The sequence below is a fragment of the Protopterus annectens genome, chromosome 16.part0, assembly GCF_019279795.1.
Source record: "Protopterus annectens isolate FY-2018-M chromosome 16.part0, PAN1.0, whole genome shotgun sequence".
Lineage (NCBI taxonomy): Eukaryota > Metazoa > Chordata > Ceratodontiformes > Protopteridae > Protopterus > Protopterus annectens.
Window position 1 is genome coordinate 398,753,550 of NC_056750.1, and position 21,237 is coordinate 398,774,786.

The 21,237-nt window shown below is 35.8% G+C and overlaps 1 protein-coding gene across 1 annotated transcript in view; it reads left to right on the forward strand.

The window, feature by feature from the left end:
* LOC122790603 overlaps window positions 1–13,094 on the forward strand; it is a 225,588-nt gene extending 212,494 nt beyond the window's left edge. Inside the window, exon 7 of the mRNA XM_044058130.1 lies at window positions 12,123–13,094. Coding sequence (XP_043914065.1) covers window positions 12,123–12,142 — 20 coding nt within the window. The 3' untranslated portion in view covers window positions 12,143–13,094. The remainder of the gene's footprint in view (window positions 1–12,122) is intronic.
* The last annotated feature ends 8,143 nt before the right edge of the window (window positions 13,095–21,237 follow it).

Here is a 21,237-nt window from a genome sequence, read left to right on the forward strand (position 1 = left end):
TGAAACCCAATTAGAAAAAATATTGGGGAAGCAGCCATTAATTATATATAAAAGGGACAAAAATTTAAAGGACTGGTGTAATAGGTGTCCAACATCAGATAGTTTTAATAATGGAGGTATGAGGAAATGCAATATATGCAATTATTGCTCGTATATTATTGAAGGTGAATATGCACATATTAATGGGATTAGTGTAAAAGTAAAAGGAAAATACAATTGTAATGTTTCTGGAGTGGTATATGTGGCAATATGTGGACAGTGTCCAGCCTATTATGTAGGAAAAACTGAGCGTAAATTAAAACAACGTACACACGAGCATGTTTATGATATTGGTAGGAAGTCAACTAATAATGCTTTATTTAGGCATATAATGCATAATGATATGCACAAATTTGGTTTCACAGTACTGGAACAAGTACGGCCATCTCCTAGAAAAGGCCCATGGAAATTAATATTAGAGTCAAAAGAATATTTGAGGCAGGTCTATTTAAATGCCACACAACTTCCAGGACTGAATGATTCTATCTCCATCACTAGTATATTAAAACTTAAAGCTTTCAATAGATGATGTCATCTGTATTTTTTATATATTTCACATATTTTATCAATTCACCATTTTATATACATAAATTAATTCATAAGTTATTTTCTAAGAATATATGTATATATCATAAAATTAAGTGGAATATATATTTTTTAGTAGTAAATTTCATTTGTATTTAATTTTTAGGTATGTTTTAAAACATAATGTAATTATACATAACACGAAAGATTGAGTTTATGTTTAAGTTTATTTTTTAATGGTTGAAATGCATCACAAAGAAGGACACCTTATGCTGAAAAGGTGTATATCAATGCTGAATTTTAATGAGCTATTTCATCATTGGCTAATTAAATAATTGCTAACATGCCTATAAGGTTTATAAAGTGATGCAATGGGGCTTTTAAAATTGTCTGATGAAGGCTAGTATTATACAAAGAAAAGCGCTTACCAATTTACAATAAAAGTTTTGGATTTCAATTCAACGGTGGTCCGGTACTTGTTATTGCGCTACTGGATTTATTGTTCAACAGTTTGTGGTTGTTTGTGGAGTTTAAAAGTTGATTTATTGGATACTAGACAATGGATAAGCGCTTTCACGTAGTAAAATCTATGCTTCAGATCCTTAAAATGCATCAAAAGTAACTGCATTTATATATACATCATGTGACAATAATTAGTAATTAGTCAATTAAGCAGTCAAAACTTTTCAGCTAAAACAGCTCTTAAAACAAGAAGTAACTCTAAAAGAGACAGTGACATACTACTTAAGGGGACGAGCATCTAACTCAGGCTTAATGCATATACTGCTATTAAGTCCAGGATGTATATGTGCCCAAAGTCTTAAAATCCATCTAAGTTCAACTCTTTCTAAATAATTATTGTGATTCCCCCCTCTTGTGTTAAAAATTACTTTTTGTAGTACGCTAAAACTAAAACTATGCTTTTGAAATTCCATGAGAGGTTTCGCCAAGGCATTTTGTGTATTCTTATTTTTTATATCATACAAATGTTGATATATTCTATCCTTAAGCCGTTTCAGGGTTTTACCTACATAAAACATTCACAATAATTACAATTAGCAAGGTAAACAATATTTGTACTATTACAAGTGGCATAAAACCTGGGTTTAAAAACAAAGTTCAGGGTTGGGTGACAATAGCATTGTTTTTCACATCACACATTCTACACTTCCCACATGGGAATGTACTTAATTCCTTCCTTTGTGTAACATCCTTGTGTCTCTCTCCACACAATAAACATTTTAGATTCTTATTATTCCTGTAGGAAAAACGTGGTGTTTTCCCCACCCACTTCTTTTTCCTCATCCATAGTTAAAAGATGCCAATTCTTATTAATAATACTGCTTACCTTCCTATTATCATTCGAATAATTGGTCATAAAGCAAACCTGATGTCTCCTATTTATTTTAACCTTATTCTCTAAAGAAATTGACACATCTTGTTTGCCCTGTTCTTCCATTCCACCCAAAGTCTTAGCCCTTGATCTACTCAGTTCTGACTCATTATACCCTCTATCTAAGAGTAAACTCTCCAACCTCTCAACTTCATTCTCCATAACTTGTGGAACATTACATATCCTTTTTATCCTTTTCATCTGTCCTTCAGCTATATTAAAAAACACATGTCCTGGGTGCATACTACTATGATCCAATATACTATTTCTCCAACATTCTTTGCGATATAATCTGGTATTAACACCTTGTTCCTCATTCCTATATATTGTCACATCCAAAAAGTTCACTGACTCATAAGACTATGTCATAGTGAACTTTAAAAAGGATGTGGTTGACTCTAAATATAAAATAAAATCTTCCAGGGACTTAACATGTCCATCCCAAAACATAAGAATGTCGTCAGCAAAACGTCTGTACTTAGACCATGGCTATTGAGATACTGTTTCTCCTAGTGGTAAACAACCAAGTTAGCATACGAGTTCGCACATGGGGTGCCCATAGTCACACCCCATTGTTGCAAATACAGTTGGTGATCATACATATAAATATTATTAGATAGCACCAACTCAAGTAGTGTGCAAATTAGTATATTTTCTTCATTGCTGACTGTTGTTGTAGCATTGAGGGTTTCTCTAATAGCCTCTATGCCATAGTCATTCAGAATGGAAGTAAATAGACTCTGTACATCTAAGGTGACTATCAAATATTCTTTGGTAGCTAATCTCTCTTCATACTCTCTCAAATGATTCAATAGTTGTGTTGTATCTTGAAGAATAGTGGGTATGCCTCTCACTATGGGTCCTAACTTACTCTCCATGTACAAAGAGATAGATTCAGTTATCCATCCCCCTCCATTGACTATGGGTCTCATAGGGGGATGATTCAGGGACTTATGTATTTTAGGTACACCCTTAATACAAGGAATCATAGGTTTCTCTATGAGCAAAAAAGAGTATAGCTGCTCATCTAACTGTCTACACATGAGTAGGCCATATAGGCTATCTCACATTTCTGGAGATTACTTCATAGTGAGATCTGTCTAATAGTTTATATGTGTTTCTATCACTCAACATTTCTAACATTGCATGTTCATAGTCCTCTCTATTCAGGAGGACTATGGCCCCACCTTTATCTGCGGGCCTGATAATTATCTTTTAATTGTTTTGTAAAGAACAAAGCCTGTTTTTCATCTCTGCTCATGTTGTAAAAAGTACCCTTACTTTTACTATATAGACTATCATATATGTCCTTCTCACATGATTTAACAAACATGTCAATATGTGATATCAGGTACAAACTAGCTTTTTTTCTTGAATGTATTTACATCATGTGCGCAATCATTTTTAAAATACAATTTCAGTGCTAAATTACGACTAAAAAGTCTCAAATCAGTCAATAATTCACTCACTTTAGTCCCAGTGGATGGTATGAATGTTAGTCCTTTGTTTAGGACTAGAGTCTCTTCCTCTGTTAACGTATGGCTCGATAGGTTAATCACCAGTCCTTTCATCGCCTCACCCTTCGGTTCGAGGTTCCTCTTTCTACAGAGTATTTCCTTTTTCGCCTCCCTCTGCTCACTGACCAAGATTGTTGATATACCCGTCGTTTTACGGGTAATGGTAAAAAATGCTCAATGGTATTCGATATTACTTGCTTTGGTTTCGCTCCCATTTCGACTTGAAGCCTTGCTTCCTGATTGGGCGGAGGGGTCGAGTTCAGCTCTGTTGTGTCTTGTAATGTCTCCAATAGCAAACTGTTGCTCTTAATTGGACGTTCATAGAATTCCTTAATGGAACACTCAGTAGAATGTGATGATACTCCTGTTTGACAGGAGCCCAAGGGTGGAATCATAGAGCATCATTTACACGTGGAGGCTCATCATTTACTCTCGACCAGGAGAAAACATTGCCGGACATGAAATCTTGGTAGTCTCTTTGCAGCTTGCGTTGCTTGATTTGTTTTAATTTATTATCATAACAGGACACATTTATATACATATTATTCAGCACAATACTAAACGATTCCCCAATGTACTTGGCTCTTAATGTCCTTATATTTTTTTGTGTATTTGTCATTTAAGTTAATTTTCCAATGGCACAAAATAATCAATTATTAGTTTGATATAACCATAACTAAGGTCAAGGTTCATCTGTTGCCATTTTTGTAACAAATCTGGGTGCGTGTCTCCATAAGAAGGCATACAAAGCACCCTCATCCCTCTCGGAACTACATGAAAATGCAGGCATGCCTCCATATGCTGTCTTTGCCACACAAATCTCTTATATTTAAACAAGTCATTCTCTAGATCTCTTACCACCGTTAGGAAATCCTGAAAATTCATAGTACTGCTTTGTATCGTTAGTTGAGAGGTACTGTCCATGCTCATCATTAATAGTGGATTCTCCAGGTTTGCTGACATGATGTTATCCCATCCCAATTGCATTCTGTTATTAGAAGGGATATATTCCAGTTCTATATCAATCTCCTCAGCCATATGGAAGCGCCAACAGACCAAAATTATGAACAGTGAAAAACAATCTATTGTTGTCACCCAAAAGTTATGTTGGACGATAGTTCCAATAAGCAAAAAAACAAAGTAACCACCACTGCTGAATGATCCAGTTCTGTTAAAAGTTGATTTATTGAATACTAGACAATGGATAAACGCTTTCACGTAGTAAAATCTACGCTTCATCAGATCCTTAAAATGCATTAAAAGTAACTGCATTTATATATACATCATGTGACAATAATTAGTAATTAGTCAATTAAGCAGTCAAAATGTTTCAGCTAAAACAGCTCTTAAAATAAGAAGTAACTCTAAAAGAGACAGTGAAATACTACTTAAGGGGACGAGCATCTAACTCAGGCTTAATGCATATACTGCTATTAAGTCCAGGATGTATATGTGCCCGAAGTCTTAAAATCCATCTAAGCTCAACTCTTTCTAAATAATTATTGTGATTTCCCCCTCTTGTGTTAAAAATTATTTTTTGTAGTACCCTAAAACTAAAACTATGCTTTTCAAATTCCATGAGATGCTTCGCTAAGGCATTTTGTGTATTCATATTTCTTATATCATACAAATGTTGATATAGTCTATCCTTAAGCCATTTCAGGGTTTTACCTACATAAAACATTCACAATAATTACTATTAGCAAGGTAAACAATATTTGTACTATCACAAGTGGCATAAAACCTGGGTTTAAAAACAAAGTTCAGGGTTGGGTGACAATAGCATTGTTCTTTACAAAATCACATCACACATTCTACACTTCCCACATGGGAATGTACTTAATTCTTTACTTTATGTACAAGTCTTTGGGACACTTTTTTATATACTGCCTTTATAAACTTAAAAAGTCAATATACTAAAAGTTTTTGCATTACCGTGTAATTTCTGAAAGATATGAGTCTGAAACTCAAATATCTGTTACTATTTAGTGACAGTAATGATTTGCTAGAAAACCACAAGTTTTTTGTGAGATAGACCAAAAATAGGAGGCACTAATCTGCCCAGCTGACAGGTATGTGATGTGGGAGGAAAGTGCAGCATCCAGCAGAAACCTACATGAATACAGGGAGGACATGCTGACTTTTTACAGCAGATACTGCAGCAGGGAAGCATACCGGAGAAACAGCAGCTGTGAAACAGAAATGCAATCTGTCACACCATCATGCAAACCATATATTTTTATATTTCAGTGTGGATTTACTGAATCCCTGAAAATATACCTTTCAGCTTAATTCCAGGTTCTTTAACAATTGTTTTAAAAGCAAACTTTGTATGATGTCAGACATCTCTGTTCATGGTTAGATGTTGCATAAATTTCACATTACATAACATATCTGTAGGTATAGAAAAGGACAAGTTCATCTTGCCTTTCCTAATGTGCAACTAAGACCTTTTAGGGGCTCCTATTAGCCTACCAGCTAGCTAGGTCTTAAAGGGCTCACTGGTCTTAGAGTCCACTACTTGCTCAGTCAGTCTCTTAAGTCCCACTATTAAATCAATGAAAAAGTACTTGTAATATCTTGGTTAAATGTTATATCCCTAATTTGGCAGGCATGCCCTCATCCCCATTCCTCTGTCATTCTTCTTCAACTGCATGCTATTACACTGTCCTCAAACTGTCTTTTGCGCCCATGTATCATCTCCCGTTTCCTGCACACCCTAAAATGTGTTGCCAGTACGATAATTACCAGGGGGCTGATGACTTCCTGAAGGATACGATTATGTATTTCTTGGCATTTAGTTTTAGTCCATGGCTCTTGAACCAGTTGTTTGTCTGTGTCAGTCCTTCCTAGAGAACATTTCTGTCTTTGGATGATTCAATGACAGCTCCTAATTTGCAATCATCTGCAAATTTAGTCGGCCAGAGGCCATTGACATTGGCCTTGACTTCAGAGAAGTAAATGCCAAAAAGGAATCATCCCAGGACCGATCCCTGACAGACTTGCTTTGTGACTGGCCTCTTTGTAGAGGTGGACTCCTCCTTTGTAACTTCCTGGGTCTTGTTTTAAACCTGAAATATAATCACGTGAATTGTAACATTTGCATTTCTTTCATAATTGTTATTACATCTTTTAATGGTTACTCTACAGGTTTTGTTATATAGTATTGCTTTTTCTGTTTTTGATACGTGCAGCTTACTGCCTCCCTGTTCTGAATCAGTCCACCATTTTCAGTTCCCTCATTTACATAATGTGTGTGGCTTACTTACATAGGGCTCCTCATTTTGACATTATTACTCACTTGTCAACATATGCTGCATACTTCCCTATTTTGACCATAGCACAGCTGTGTTATCTGGATCTTACAATCATTCACACCCTGTGTGTAGTCACTGCCAATGTTAATTTGTACTGTGCAACACAATCACCACCTAAGAATCCAAGCTTTAATCTTTTACCCTCCCATGCCTTCAAGTATCTTCATGCAAATAATCTCTACCTTTTTTGTGCCTTTAGTGGTATTTTATTTCAGATTAAGCACAACTTAATGTTTAAGCTATAGGACTTTAGTGTTCCATTTCCTGAAAAACTTCAAGTGGAAATGGGTAAAAGTATATAGAATCCATGTAAAGTATGGGCCCGAAACAATTGATGTCTAGTTATCACGAGACATTTATGTTTCAATTGAGTCGCATTTCTAACTGTATGATAAATGAAGCAAATACCTTTAACCATCAGTTTTCTTAAAATTTTACAATTAAATCTCATTCATATTAAACAAGATGCAGATCCCAAAACTGCATTTAAGTATATTCTGTATTACACACCAGTGTCAAAGTGAAAAATCTAACGTTCTATGGGAAACTACATTATTCAAGATGACTTTGCAATATTTTTATTCTTTATAATACAGTTTATAGTATTACTGCAATGTTACATTTGCTCTTAATATTTCAGACCCAGTATAAAATTCTGCCAGAGCTCTCATCTTATGCTGACTGCTGACTCCATGTAATTTGTCATTTCACCACATTAGGCATGGACTGGGCTTATGTTCTGTTTGATGTCCTATTTCTTGTGCAGTACTGCTTGTATGATTATGATGCTGTAGGTGAATCTGGTGTTATAGTAAAAGCATTGTGGTGTGGTCTGGGGTGACTCATGGTACTGGCTGATGGGCTGCAGCACACCTCTACTTAAACAAATGGTATTTTATTGAAATTTTAAAGTAAAAAAATAACTGTTTTCAAATTAAAATACTCAACTTTGTTTTGTTTCTGGTGCTTGAAACTCTGTATATGCACAGAGTTCTTAGGAATTAAGAGATGCAAATAAAAGCTTACTCCACTCAGAGGGAGTTTCAAAACAGTGTAGCATTATGCTTATTCCAAAAATCTACACACATAAGGTGATCGCACCTCATTGCAGCTCTTCATGTTATATTGGGAATGTCAGAAATGTCACTCAACAAGTGTCTCAATGAGTTGCTGTATGAAGTAGTAAGGAGATGCTATATGAACGTGTTGGGGAACACAGATTCTGCTTCATATTTTGATCAATTTCTTGTAAAATTTGTGGTTTTCTGGTAAATCATTAAATGACAGACATTAGAGTTTGACTTAGTCTTCAGAAAAACATGAAAATGTAAAGCATATTTATTTTAGCAACTTTGTAATTATATAAAGGCACCTGTCGATAATTTTCTATATGTGCAAGCAATATAAAAACCTGAACATTTTTAACAAATAGCAGCATAAATCACAGTCTTAGAATTGCACATAAATGCAATTTCCTCAGTGTGTTTAGGTGGTGGGGGATGAAAAAAACAAACAATTTGAAAGATTTCTTGGAATGTAATGCTACTCCAAACACTAAATGGTAAAATAGTGTCTTATAACATTTGCAATTATTGTATCTTTTTTTGCTTAAAGTTCCAACTGAGGTTTTGCTATGTACAAAATATCTGCAGTGTTTACAGTTTAGTTGCAAGATTATTTGTTAAAAATGTTCAGTTTTTATATTGGTTGCACATCTAAAAAGTTATCAAAACATATGTATGAGCATTTATATTCTGCTTAATCCATGGATACCAATGCATTATTTAGGCAGTACTGCATATATGACTGCTTTTGTTAAGTTTATAGTGGTGGAACAAGCTATTTCTCCATATGCTAAATATATACTAGATCAGTTGTTGAAATGGAAAGAATATTGGTGGCAGGTGAAGTTGGATGTTCGTGCTCCACCTGGTCTTAATGATACGGGGAGTTTTAAGGTGTACTTAAAAAGGAGGGTGGTGCATTGAATTTAATAGAGGTTATTACTGATTTATTAGAATTTAATTTTCAGTGTTGATGGTTCTTCCATAGTCTATTAAAGTATTTTGGTTTTGAGATAAAAAAGCACTTCACTGATGTTTTGCATGGATTTTTAGTAAATATTTATATTTTGAATATTATTTTCAACACTGTTTTTCATTGTCTATACTTTTGAAGTAGATCATGGCTTGAGTTTAAAAGCTCTCCAAAAAAGAAGAGCAGCAGTTGCGAGTTCTCTCTCCACATTAGACTACAATTCTTAGGTTATGGTGAGAACTACAGTATGGGAAAAACATGCTGATGCTCTGTAAGGAGGTCATAATTTTGGCTGTACTATAGCAGTTATTCATAGATCTGCTTTTTGAAGACTTTTGTCAAAAGGCAGATTAACTATTGGTCTATTCTGGGGATTAACTGGTCGGTTCGGGGGATTAACTTTGTCTGTGGGATTTAAGTGAGCGATTGAAACTAGGAAGAAAAATGCTAGTGGTTAAAGATAAGCCAAAGACAGGTGTTAAGGATTAGAAATATAGGCTGGACAAGAAAGTCACTGACGATAGCAACAGTGCTAGTTATATGTCAGACAGCAGTTTAAAGTAGAAAGATGTGTAGGAAACTACCTCATTGAGGGAGCAATCGTTCAGCAGAAATGGTTGTGAGGAACTGGAAGGAGGTAGTTAGTGAAGTTGTAGTCATACTAAGGTTGACAGCATCTACCATGTCTGGAGATAAGAGGAAAGGACTGGGCTTTTGTAAGGCTGTTGCAGGAAGTAAGCTATTTAATACAATAAACTAAATGTTTTCTTAAACAAGCTAATAACACAATAAAAGAGAACTTTGAACAACCAATCAAAAATTAAATTTGATAACAGGATAAAAATCTTGGTAAAAATGAAAAAAAAATGTACGCTACTTAATACTACATATTGGGATACTGTTGTAAGTTCAATTTTGTAGTAAAGCTCTTAAAATACTGACCAATATTTAAGGTCTATAAAAATAAAACAAACAGTATACAAAGAGAATAAAGTTTGACATTTCTATAAGAAAAACAACCAGCTAGTTTATTTTTAGGCAGTTAGAGCAAAATATTAAAGTTTTTCCCCACACTTTCAAAATTTGTGTTTTAGATAAATTTAAAAGCTTTATAATATTTTATTGTTAATTCTGTAAATTCAAACCAACACCCAGTCAATAATGACCATTTTTAGTTATGTAGTATTTGATCATGGCAAATAGAACAATAACTGATCTTAATCATGATTATTTGATTTTTACGTGGTAAGTATAGAAGTACAAATTGCCAAGAAATTATCTCCAACCTGGGAAAGTGATGCTGAAATTGCTTCAGTGCTATATACCAAAATTTCCTAGTGTATGGATATCCCCAAAAATATGTAAAGCATCTGCACTGGGTAAACCATAAGATGTACAGTTGCTTAAAACTGACTTGTTATATAATGCTTTTCTAGATGGAGTGAGATAAAAGTCATCATAAATGGAGTATAATAACTTATTAAAAGTAGTACTTATAATATTTAATGCTATTTGTTCTTAATTGTATTATCCATTAAGGATGGATCATATTAAACCAAAAATTATTTTATAGAAAAACATGGAATTGTATTATATGTATATATATATATATATATATATATATATATATATATATATATATATATATATATGTGTGTGTGTGTGTGTGTGTGTGTGTGTGTGTGTGTGTGTATATATATATATATATATATATATATATATATATGTGTGTGTGTATATATATATATATATATATATATATATATATATATCTATTATAAGCCAAAAAGATATTGGTTTAAATGCTAAAAGTGCACATAGTAAGCTTTTGAAGAGGTCTATTTTGTTTGAAATGCTTTTAATGTCATGAAAATTTGTTTTACTAATGAAATCTAAGGCTAAGTAGCTCTTTAGTAAAGGAAATGGGGTAAGATAAATTAAGATACTGTATGGTGTTAACGAAGTTTATAGGATTGCAAGGTTGGTTGCAGATTTCTAAAATCAGAGTTTAAGCTTTGTTAATATGCATTTGTGTACTGTAGCTTTTTATAGTGTTGCAGTTTAGCTATCACATTTCCAATTATACTATACTTTGTTAAGATTTTTAATGTTTTTATGGAAGAAGTTATCCTTGGAACAAAACTAGACTCGAGTGATCTTTTGGTTTTAGGGGTTAGACAGATTAGTATGCCTATTACTAAAATGTATAGAAAGTATATTATATAAAGCACTTAAGGCTGAGGGAATGCTGAATAGCCAAGTAATGACCACCATGGTTTTGTTATCTTTTAAACAAGAAAACATGAATTGTACCTTTTATTGGATTATGATATTAACTTGCTATAAAGTGTTTTTAACTGTTGGAAAGACAATCTTTAGACCGGGATCTAAATGTCTAACTTCTGTCTGTCATATTTGTATTCCTTAATGGTTTGGTGTGATGTCCAGGAAAGGGTTTGAATCACTCCATCTGCCTGGCTGATAATCAGACATTATATAAAATATATGCAGTGACAACGGGTTTATGGCAGATAATTCAGTGCACTTAAAGACAAACGGAGGGAAGGAAGCAGGGATAAAATGTGCAATGCTGGTTTGTTAGTCAGAAACATAACAGACTAATAAGTTAACTGGCAGCTTGACAGAAACGTACCAAAGGATAAGAACCACGTGATTACATAGTTGTCAGCTTGACTTAGATGCCCAAGAAACAGAGAATTTATTGCATAGTTGCCAGAGTAGACAGCTGAGGAGTTGAATGACTGATACATTGTGGCCAGCTTCTACATAACTTTCTGGCATTGTGATTAGCAGTGATTTGTATCTAATCTGCTCAGGTTCTGTTGTGCTCAAGCTCATGTATAGCAGGTGAAAAATGTATATCACAATCTGCTATATCACACAGCCCCGAATTACTATATTGCATGGAAGTGGCTTCCTTTTTTCTCCATTAATTATCGCTGACCACTTGAGTGCACTGTATATGTATTTATTCCAGGTACAACTACAACAAGAGAATTACAAAGAAAATGTAGAGCCATAAGTGACGAATAATACCACCTTTTCAGTCTAACTTGCAAAATATGTGAATAAAGTACCTTTGATTTTCCTGAACCAGTATGCCTGATCATGTGTATGTTGTGTGTTTGTTATTTAGATACACACAAAAGAAATTTCACATTCAGAAAATTGATCTTGTTCTTTAATCAAACCATAAAAGATGATTTTAAAAAGACATATTGAGAAACTTGGAAGAGAACAGAAATTAAAATTCTTTTTTTTCCTCCATTTTAGTGCAGAGAACCTTTTTATGAACACCTTTAAGACAATAGCGGTCATATCCTGATCCTGACCAATTTCCATCAAGCCAGCCTGAAGAAGTAACAGTACATGCCTTCATGCATGCCACTTTTATAATTTTTCCTGCTTATTCATTTATAGCATCACTGCTGGGCAAGATGAAGTGGCTGCAAACAATGAAAGAGCAGACATATCAAGAGGAATTAAACTGTTTAAGACTTTTTAGCTGTAAGCCTGATATGCATTTTAGGCCTGCATGGACAAATGGAGGCTTTTAAAATTTGTGTAATGACTTGCAACTTGCTTATGGGTTTATGCTTGGCTACACAGCAACTCATTTCCATGCATTCAGTGTCTGATATCACACAAAAGGAAAATTATCTTGGATTAATGAGTTCGATCAAACATTTTTTCATTATCAAACATCAGCAGAGGTGTAGTTAGCTCAACAAGTGCCCTGTGCTGGGTTCATGAATTTAGTCACAGCTCCTCAAGTTAAAAAAAAAAAATGCTTCTGCTTACTGCAGGAAACAACCAATCTACACTACCCCGGCCCTTCAAGTGGCAAAAGCCTGCAGATTATTTCAGGAAACTGATTTCCTACAGTAACCAGCCAATCACACACTACCCAATCCATGTCCCCAGCTCTTACCAGAAGGAGCAAAAAAAAAAAAAATGCACTGAACTCAAGTGCTTTTCTGTACCAGCATTTTTGTACAGAAAAAAGCTCTCTGTGATTGTGCCTCCTAACAGTTTGTGGCTGGGGCAGTTGCCCTGATTGCCCCACCCTTGCTGAACTACTGAATATCAATGCTTTCTTAAGTGTATATTTGGACTATAACACAAGCTGAACTCTAGGATTATTCCATTATATTCTTAGAGTGAAACGTAGAGAAAACACACTATATATGTATATTTAAACAGATTACCCGTGGTAGTGGTGCTGCGGTAGCATTGTTGCCTCACAGCAAGACGTTGTTGTGTTCGATTCTCAGCTAGAGCATCTTCTGTGTGGAGGCATGTGTGAATGGGCGTGCCTTCATTGAAGGTTGTGCGTCAGGGCTGGTAACTCGGCACGTAAAAATCCACTACCAAACATTAGCGGACCAGAGTTCCGCTGTGGCGAACCCTAATGGGATAAGCCGAAAGACACAACAACGACAACAAACAGATACAGAAGTAAGTACATGGATGAACCATGTGTAGCTTTAAATGATTTCCTGTGCTTTTCTAAATATAGCACTATAGTAAATTATATAACAATGGAAGCAGAAGGGAGAGTTTATATGTATCCCCCCAAAATGTTTAACAAGGTGATGGCAGATTGTGTTCTATAATGCAAAGTTTACTAAAAAGCTATTCTCAGCATATTATACAGTAGGTAACAAAACAAACTGTATCAGATGCAGATTAGTAACAGTTTATAGTCTCCTTAAGCTGTGTAGTCAAAAATGTTATAAACTTCAGACTATTAACAAGACTAATAAAGTTTTACAGTGAGGAGCTAACGAGAAGAGCTGGAAAACTACTGTAATGCTTTTTGTAATCAAAACCCTTGTTTGCTGTAAAATACTTCTGAGAGATGGCCTAGCATAAAGCTACAATCGGCAAATAATCTGAAAGTGCTCACCTCTGAGTGAAAGAATGAAGGCAAGCATGGAACATATAAAGTCGAACATAAATCTGTAGAGGTTTTATGAGAGCTGTACAGCAGGCATTAATAATTATCTGCTAACAAATTAGACAGCGCAATGTGCTAAACCTGGGTTGATAACTTTTTATTTGCAAATATGGAACAATGTTAGGAACAGACATAGCAGCTTCTGGGATTTGGCCTTATTTAACAATAATGCTACCATTTGATATGACTGTTACTGAAATTAAATTATAGTTTTACAAATCTGTGTTTATAACAGATGTGAGATAAGTGCTTGAACTACAGTGTGTTTTTTTTTACTGATTTTAGATTGCACAGTCATTTGTCTGTTTACACACATAAATGTGAATTGTATTATAATGTCTTTATATTTCAATGTGTCATAAAAATGTAAGTGAATGTCATTTAAGTTATTAAGGTAATTTTAAAGTAAATGATTCAGACTCATGGCAGTCTTTTTTTTCACTTTCAAGTTTAAAACAGAGAGTGCATGCAAAGATTTTCTGTATGTTACTAGCAGTAAACAGGACTGATGTATAGCGACAAGGATACTTTGTCAGCAGGTGAAAATATGTCAAGAGCACACCCGGCCTTAGGCATAGGACAACTAGGCGGCTGCCTAGGGAGCTGGTGTAGCAGGTGCACTTTTCCAGTATTTATTTGGTGTTGGTAGACCAGGATGGGGGCACCGTGTGGTGAAGGAGGGGGAGCCATGGATCCCTTTTGTCTAGGGCACCAGTTGATCTAAGGCCACTCCTGGGTTCTAATATGCCTTTGTTTAGTAAATGCACATACAGAAACTTGGCAGACTGGAAAGCTCACAACACATGGCTGAGAGTAGTATACAGTACTGTTACAGGAGGATTATCCTGTACAACATATGCAAAGACATCATGGCTATTTGGCTGTTATCAAACTTCTGTGAGAGAGCTAACTTAACTCACCTGGAGTATTTAAGCAATGTAATGTACAGAGAAAACCACATCCCTGTCATAATCATAAGCAACAGATTTACAAAATATCTAAAACAAGTGTTAGCCATATACCACCATATTATATATCAGTTATGTATAATTTTACTAAATGATCCTTGAATGTGTTTATAGTACAAGTGTTGTAATGTCTCGAACAATGAACCTAAAGTAATCTAAAAAATCACAATGTAGATATCTATTTGTGCCCGATGTTGGGAATTGTGTTGTGCTTGTGTTGTTCACTTGGTCAAAAACTACACTTGGTATATTGTAATAGGCATTATAAGAACATGAGTAATGGGAATAAAAAAGGTTGTAGTCTGTAAAATGGTGCTGCTCTGATATATCTTACTAGATATACAGTCTTGTATGTAAATTCTGTTGTACGTTTTCATATACTGCTTGGTAATGTTAGCAGTTATTGAACAGCCTCCTATAATCACTAGTGATTTAAGTCCCACTATTACATATTTAAGTTTTCATATATACTACTTAATACTCAAAGTTTGTGCCAGTATCTATATGTATTATATTGCTTACTTGTGTATGTAATCTTCCAAACAAAAATAAATTTTTGCCCAAGGCCACATACCTAGACAAAAGTTATGCAAATACAAATGAGCTTCCTTAATGCAATGAAGCAATGATCATTCCAATGTTTTAGAAAAATCATTCCTTAATGGCATTATGTGTATATCAGCACTAACATGGAATTCAGTATTCTGTTATTGTTACATGGTAGAAAAGAACCACAGATTGACAATGCAGGGTTCAAGCTGGGTATGCAAACTGAAGAATTGTATGCTTCCTGTAAATGATTACCAAGGTAAGAGTCACACAAACCACCAGTTGTAAGTCAATCATTAGTTATTTATGTTTTCTTCCCTCTCGTGCCAGCCATCAGTGCCTTTTTTAGGTCTCAAGCCTATTTGTTCTGCCATAACAATAGTCACGTAATCCACTTCTGGCAGGACCCAACTGCAGGGAACATCATCCAAGCAACCAAAATGGAGTTTTCTCAGAATTCTCATATACTGGACTCATTCTCTATTTTGCATCTTTGGGGTACCTTCATTCCATTGGCCTGAGGATTTGGTTTCGCCCTCCCCCATAATGGAGCAGTTTGTGCTTAAGGGTCAAACCCTAAATGCTCACAAACTAAAGAACTATAGGATATCTCCTATTATACCATGACCCCCCCAAAACATGCACGCTGATTGGCCAGCGTGCCCGTTGTAAATCGAGTTATACTAATGGAAAAAGGTCCGGTTGCCCGGACTTTTTTCCATTAGTATAACTTGTTTTTTTAAAACACTGTCTCGCTATGTTAAATGGGTTTAACATAGCGAGACAGCTTTAAAATAAGCAACGGAGATCTCCGTTGCTTATTTTAAAGCTGTCTCGCTATGTTAAACCCATTTAACATAACGAGACAGTGTTTTAAAAAAAAGCAACGGAGAAAGCAAGATCTCCGTTGCTTTTTTTAGTGTTTCGCTATGTTAAATGAGTTTAACATAGCGAGACAGTTTTAAAATAAGCAAGGGACATCTCCGTTGCTTATTTTAAAACTGTCTCGCTATGTTAAACTCATTTAACATAGCGAAACACTAAAAAAAAAGCAACGGAGATCTTGCTTTCTCCATTGCTTTTGCCCACAGCTCTGATGTACTGCGCAGGCGCGCAGTACATCAGAACTGCCGCGGATGCCAGACATCTGCGGAAGGGCAGTAAACAGGCATTATACTATGCCATTATTTAAGAAAAGTAATAGTTTCTTTTCTTAAATAATGTCATGGTATAATAGCAATAACCCACTTCTGGGTGTGGGTAATGCTAAATTTACCCATGGTTGGCTTTGTTTGGTCCCTCGGGCTTCGCCCTTGGGACCAAACCACGCCAACCGTGGGTAAATTTAGCATTACCCACACCCAGGTGTGGGTTATTGCTATAATAGTTGTGGCAACAGCAGTGTAAGTGGACTTTCATGTGTATAACATAGCCTATCCATTGTAATCAATCCATGAAGCATGCATGCTGCCATACATATAATGATCATCAGTAACAATGGTGAACTCTGACCTGTGACCCTACATGCAGTAGACCATACTCCTGTCACCGTTAGGACTCAATGTAGCAGGTCAGATCACAGCCCTAAGGAGGTTTACTCAACAGTAGTCCCTCAGTCTGATACCTTCTCATTGGTACGGCTAAGGCTCAGGTTGTAATCAAACATGGGACATTTGGGTCAGTCAAAACGTAATCACTCAGGTCTGTGGAGATGACACTGCCAACACTGCTTGTTCATCTGTCAGATACTCTTCAAAATAAAAGTTAGTCTGAGTAAACATGCACTGTACATCTCACTGACACAATCTATAAGTGTTCCCTATTAGTAATAACGGATGTAGTTAAAATGGACAATACAAATGAAGTAATGTGGCTGTTGCAGTAATTAAATGTGCCATTTAACAATCACAGCATCACCAAACCATAAGACTGCAAAATGTACTTAACCTCTGGATAAGCATACAACAGCTGGTGCTAGTAATTCTGGGCTAAAAATCTACCATCAGTCCAACACTTTCAGGGAGACAAAAAAAGTCTTGTGCATTTTTTTATTCTTTTTTTTCCTCCAATCCTTTTATAGGCATCAGGCCTTCATCCTGTCCACACAATAAGCCCATTCACTCCCTTCAGAGGTGAAGTCCTGTGGTGCATTTATTACTCCCATGGGGTGAGGATTGAGCAAGGGGAGTGGTACCATCATCTGCAAGCCCCCTGCTATGTGAGTTGTGCATGTCCAATAAGTACATTAATGGTTCAGCATGCAATGGACCTTAGCAACAGCATATCACCCACTTCCATGGGTGATGAAAACTCCTCAGAAGGCACTTCCTTCATTGCAATTTGCATTCCCATGTGATCTTTCATCACCACTGGAGATTCTTATACAGAAAGTGCAACCTGAACATGAACACTCTTCCCCTTCCCTCGACAGAGATCAAGTAGGTTTGATCCATCACTTCTCTGCCATCTCCTTCTCAGCTCCCACCCCTTTGACAGTTCCTACAGTACCGGGTCTTCTAATCAATCCTAGGATATTGGGCTGTCAGGATTTTCTCCCTCGACACTGTAGAACTGGCATGTGCACTCCCATTAAAAAAGCATTCCAGTCAAGTAAAGCACCAGTTAAACATACCTAGAACATTTACTAGAAATCAAACACATGCATACTGCCATAATCTACTGAAATGTGCTCAACTGAACTGATTTTAATTCACACCAGTATACAAAAAGTTCTCTTATAAAGCTTTCCATAAATTAAAAAAGTAGTGCAGGTATAAGCAATTAAGTAGCTAACAAATAAAAATGAATTACAGAGTTGCATGTGTGGAAATTTTGTTTCACCTATTTGTGAAGGCAGAGCCCTTGTTGGACCCAACAACTAATTATTTTCATCTCTGACATTCAGAGGAACTCAAGACAAAAAAATAATTTATTCACGTTCACTATTTGGTAAATCTAGTCATCATTTTTATTGGACAATGCACATGATAAACTACATCTATTCAAGTACAGCATTAAACAATGGTAACATCATAGGGGTAGTAATCAAACATTTAGAGCAAGAGAGTTATGTAAAATAAAATGGTGTGACCATGATACAGGAGAAATACTGTGGTATTCATGATAAGCAAATGACTGCATAATGTCATGCAAATGAATGCCATCAGATTAATAAGGCTTACCACATCAAAATGATATAATCAAACAAGGCTTAGAGATTCACAGACAAATCAAGTGCTGAGCACCACAGTGGTCACCTGTTCTGAGCACAGGAATTTTGCTGTGCATAGTAGCATCACTCAATCTATTAATGTAAGAGCAGTAAGAGCCTTGTTGAGCAACAAATGCTAAGCGGCTTGTCTGAGAGCCAGTGCCCATTATGTGAATGCACAGAATAACAGCTGTGACATCCCTGCTCTGGGCCAGTAATCAAGGAGCCTCAATACTCACCACCAACACCAGTGGGGAATGTTCACTAACAAAAATAGATACACACAGTATTTTCAGATGCAGTTGTATGCACCAAGCACAATTTCCCTTAATTAAGAGCGCAGATTGAGCATACTTTCTCTCCAGGCCCCAGTAAGACACCACTTTTCTCTCTGCAGAAATCAGTACTCTGTGTCCTTATTCCAAGTAGGTGACACACATACATACTCAGATTTTATTTTCACACACACACACAAACACCTAGAAAAGGCTGGCACAGATTTAACTGCTATGCCGCCTCCACCCACACTATTGATTCACTGCTACCAGCCAGCTACTTTAAGGCTCTTACTAGGGTACCCAATTACTCTTATCAAAATTAATACTTATACAAATGGTAGTGTTTGTAACGCCCCATCACTGGCCCAGTAATCAAGGAGCCTCAATCCTTAAAGTGCAATTTACCTTAAGAGCACACAGAGACCAAAGTTAGTCTGAAACTGGTTTCTCTCTCTCTTTCTCCAGATCCACGATAAGACTCCCCACTGACACAGCTGTAGAGCTGAGTCCATAGCCAGGGTTCCAAGCAAAATCTTCCAACACTCTTTCTGTCCAACAAGTGCTTTGTGTCCTTGCTCAAGTAGCTGACACACACACTCTTGGAGATTTGTTTTACACACACACTCTTGGAGATTTGTTTTACACACACACACACACACACACACACACACACACACACACACACACACACACACACACACACACACACACACACACACACATCTGGGAAAGGCTGACGCGTGTTTACTAGCTACTTCCCCTTCTGCCTAGACTATAAGCTAGTTATCACTGCCACCAGAACCCCTTTATCAGCTGTTTTAAGGCACTAAACAAAGGTTGCCCAATCCTACTGTGTAATGTTACTATTAATTCAAATGGTAGTCTGACCAGGAGTAAGGCTATTAGGAGTGGCCTGCACAGTGGTACCAAATAAATATGTAAGTACTCTCAGAGCTTAACTATATCTCACAAATGTCAGCCTCAAAGATAGGCTTAAATATAATTTAATAATAAATAATAAAAAAACAAGAAAATAGTAAATCATTACAGTAACTCCAGAGTTCAGAATCACAGGAAATATTTAAAACAACATTGCAGGACAGTCTCAAATAAATACAAAAAAACATCTAAACTAATCTTTAATATATTCCTTACTGAATCTAAAAGAAATTACTGTACCCTAGTTAACTTACAGCCAGGCAAGTGCGGTAAATGGATCTTCTAGCTGATGTTGTCAGATCAAAGACAAATACAAAATGCAGTCACTCTCTCACAGTTCTTAAATTAATATCAATTATTACTGCTGGGATACTTCCAGCATGACATCACTTTTTGTCACCTGACTTTAGTTCCCAGGCTCAACAACTATTGCTCGAAACTGCTAGCATTTAGCATCTCCCTGTGAAAATACATAGCTTTCAGATGTTTGCAATCACTGCAAGACATAAAACAATAAAAGACTTGCAAAACAATGCAGAAGGCTCCCTAGTTTTAGATATCCTGTCTCCTTGCTGCAAAGAAAATGAAAGATAATATCGATTTTATGGTGCAGTTATAAAACAATTTAATTTCAACTATTTTACTGAAGTTTTGCAAGTTAACCTTCTATGCGCCAGTTCCCACTGTTAAAACATTTACATTTACACAATTAAAATAGTTTATATATATTTTTGCTCTTTTCCAGCAGGGTACACTGTGAATGCATCTTTAAGCTCAGTACTGTACAAACCCTTTTCACACACACTTCTGTACCAGCAGTTTAATATACACAACATACAGTTCTAATACATTTGTAACACCAGCATATGAATTGTGTTGACATGCGCAACTGACATATAATTATTTACAAAATTCCACATAGCTGGGCTGGCAGTGTCCCCTTCTGTCACACTTCTATATAAATCATGTTAATATTCATAAATGCCATATAATTATTTACAACATTCCAGTGAGCTGGGATGGCAATATTTCCTTTTGTGACAGTGTTAACAAATTGGCAAGACTTTCAGAAGTGTGATACTACAGTGCCACTAAATAAATGCAAGTACTCTCAAGGGTTAAACTATTTTCTAAAATACCAGCCACAATGAAAGATTTAGATATATTTAATAATAAATCATAAAAAAATTAGAATACTGAGTATCTATTTACAACAAGCACCAGAGTCAATTAACAGGAAATAATAATAAAAAAAAAGACAGATGGAAAAGACTCAGGCAGATAAAGAAAAATAATACTTTTTGCTGATCTCACTATATTTTCCTAACTGAGTGAAGAATTACTGTTCCCTAGTTAAGTTACTTACTAAAGCAAGGCAACATGAAGTGGTTGAGTGGTCTTGTCATTTCCAAAACAGAGTGCTGAGTCTTTTGTCACATCTCTCACTAGTATCTAAATAAAATTTCCATAAAACATCTCTCAC